The 2,016-nt window shown below is 46.8% G+C and overlaps 1 protein-coding gene across 1 annotated transcript; it reads right to left on the minus strand.

Moving 5' to 3' along the window:
* Positions 1–858: 858 nt before the first annotated feature.
* Positions 859–1,458, minus strand: LOC109247952 (olfactory receptor 10H3-like). Its single transcript, XM_019417225.2, has one exon. It carries the CDS (start codon positions 1,456–1,458, stop codon positions 859–861), a length of 600 nt encoding a protein of 199 aa, XP_019272770.2.
* Positions 1,459–2,016: the final 558 nt, after the last annotated feature.

Consider the following 2,016-nt stretch of genomic DNA (forward strand, 5'->3'; position numbering starts at 1 on the left):
ACTCTATGGCCAACTCATCTTCGATAAAGCAGTAAAGAATATCCAATGGAAAAAAGACAGTCTCTTCAACAAATGGTGTTGGGAAAACTGGATGGCAACATGCAGGGGAATGAAACTGTACCACTTTCTTACACCAGACACAAAAATAAATTCAAAATGGATGAAAGACCTACATGTGAGATGAGAAACCATCAAAACCCTGGAGGACACAGACAGCAACTTCTTTGACCTTGGCCATAGCAACTTCTTACTAGATACGTTGCTGAAGACAAGGGAAACAAAAACAAACTTGAGCCATTGGGACTTCATCAAGATAAAAAGCTTCTTCACAGAGAAGGAAACAATCAACAAAACCAAAAGGCAGCCTATGGAATGAGAGAAGATATTTGCAAATAACATATCTCATAAAGGAATCATATCCAAAATCCATAAAGAACTTATTGAACTCAGAGCACCTGGATGGCTCAGTTGGTTAAGCATCTGACTTCAGCTCAGATCATTATCTCACGGTTCATGAGTTCAAGGCCTGCATCAGGCTCTGTGCTGATGGCTCAGAGCCTGAAGCCTCTGTGTCTCCCTCTCTCTCTGCCCCTCCCTGCTCACATTCTGTCTCTCTCTCTCTCTCTCTTTCTCTCAAAAATAAATAAACATTACAAAAAATTTAAAAACTTATCAATCTTAACACCCAAAACTCAACAACCCAGGTAAGAAATGGGTAGAAGACATGAGAAGAAACTTTTCTGAAGAAGACACCAGATGACTAACATACACATGAAAACATGGAAGCTTCTCATTATGGCGTTCTTGAGCTCCTTATTCCTGAGGCTGAAAATGATCGGGCTGAGAAAGGGGTGAAGACTATATAGGTGGTGGCCACAGGATGTTACTGTCCATAGAATGGGGGCCCTTGGGCTTGAGGTAGATAATGGAGGCAAAGCCGTAGTGCACAATGACCACCGTGAGGTGGGACACACATGTGGAGAAGGTCTTGTGCCTGCCCTCAGCAGAGGGGATCCGCAATATGGCGGCCACGATGAAGACATAGGAGAGGACGATGAGGAATAAACAGCCCATCAGAGCTGAGACACACACCAGGATCACACCCAAGGTGACAGAGGATGTCTCCTTCCCACAGGCCAACTTTAGAAGGGAAAGCACGTGGCAGGCAAAATGGTGGATCACATTAGACCCACAGAAGGTGAGGTGAAAAACTATCAGGGTCACCATCATCCCCATGATCGAGCCACCAGCCCAGGACCAGGACACGAGGCGGGCACAGCCACGGGGGTTCATGAGCACATTGTAGCGCAGGGGGTGGCAGATGGCCACGTAGCAGTCGTAGCCCATGATCATGAGCAGGAAGGAATGTGTGAAGCCAAACGTGAAGGAGAAAAACATCTGGCTGGCACAGGCCGCCCAGGTGATGGTGCGGCAGGTGGAGAGCATGTCAACCAGCATGACAAAATGGTGGATCACACAAGACCTACAGAAAGTGAGATGAAAAACCATTGGGGTCATTGTCATTCCCAGCTGAGCCACCAGCCCAGCCTTGGGATGTAGGACAGCACAGCCACAGGGACTCATGAGCATACTGTACCACATGGGGTGGCAGACGGCCACGTAGCAGTCATAGCTCCTGATCATGAGCAGAAAGGAGTGCTCTTTGTTCTCACAATACTTTGCCTTCATTTAGCATGTGTATAGTCAAGAAATGTTCTTCCAGGAGCGCCTGGATGTCTCAGTCGGTTAAGCGTCTGACTTCGGCTCAGGTCATGATCTCATGGTTCATGAGTTCAACCCTCGTGTCAGGCTCTGTGCTGACAGCCCAGAGCCCGGAGCCTGTTTCGGATTCTGTGTCTCCCTCTCTCTCTGACCCTCCCCCGTTCATGCTCTGTCTCTCTCTGTCTCAAAAATAAATAAACTTTAAAGAAAATTTAAAAAAAAGAAATGTTCTTCCAGGCTTATTTTGTATGGAAATATTCCAGGTGCTAGGATCTAGCAATGACCCAGGACTAA

Source organism: Panthera pardus, unplaced genomic scaffold (assembly GCF_024362965.1).
Source record: "Panthera pardus isolate Hobbes unplaced genomic scaffold, ASM2436296v1 HiC_scaffold_8, whole genome shotgun sequence".
Lineage (NCBI taxonomy): Eukaryota > Metazoa > Chordata > Mammalia > Carnivora > Felidae > Panthera > Panthera pardus.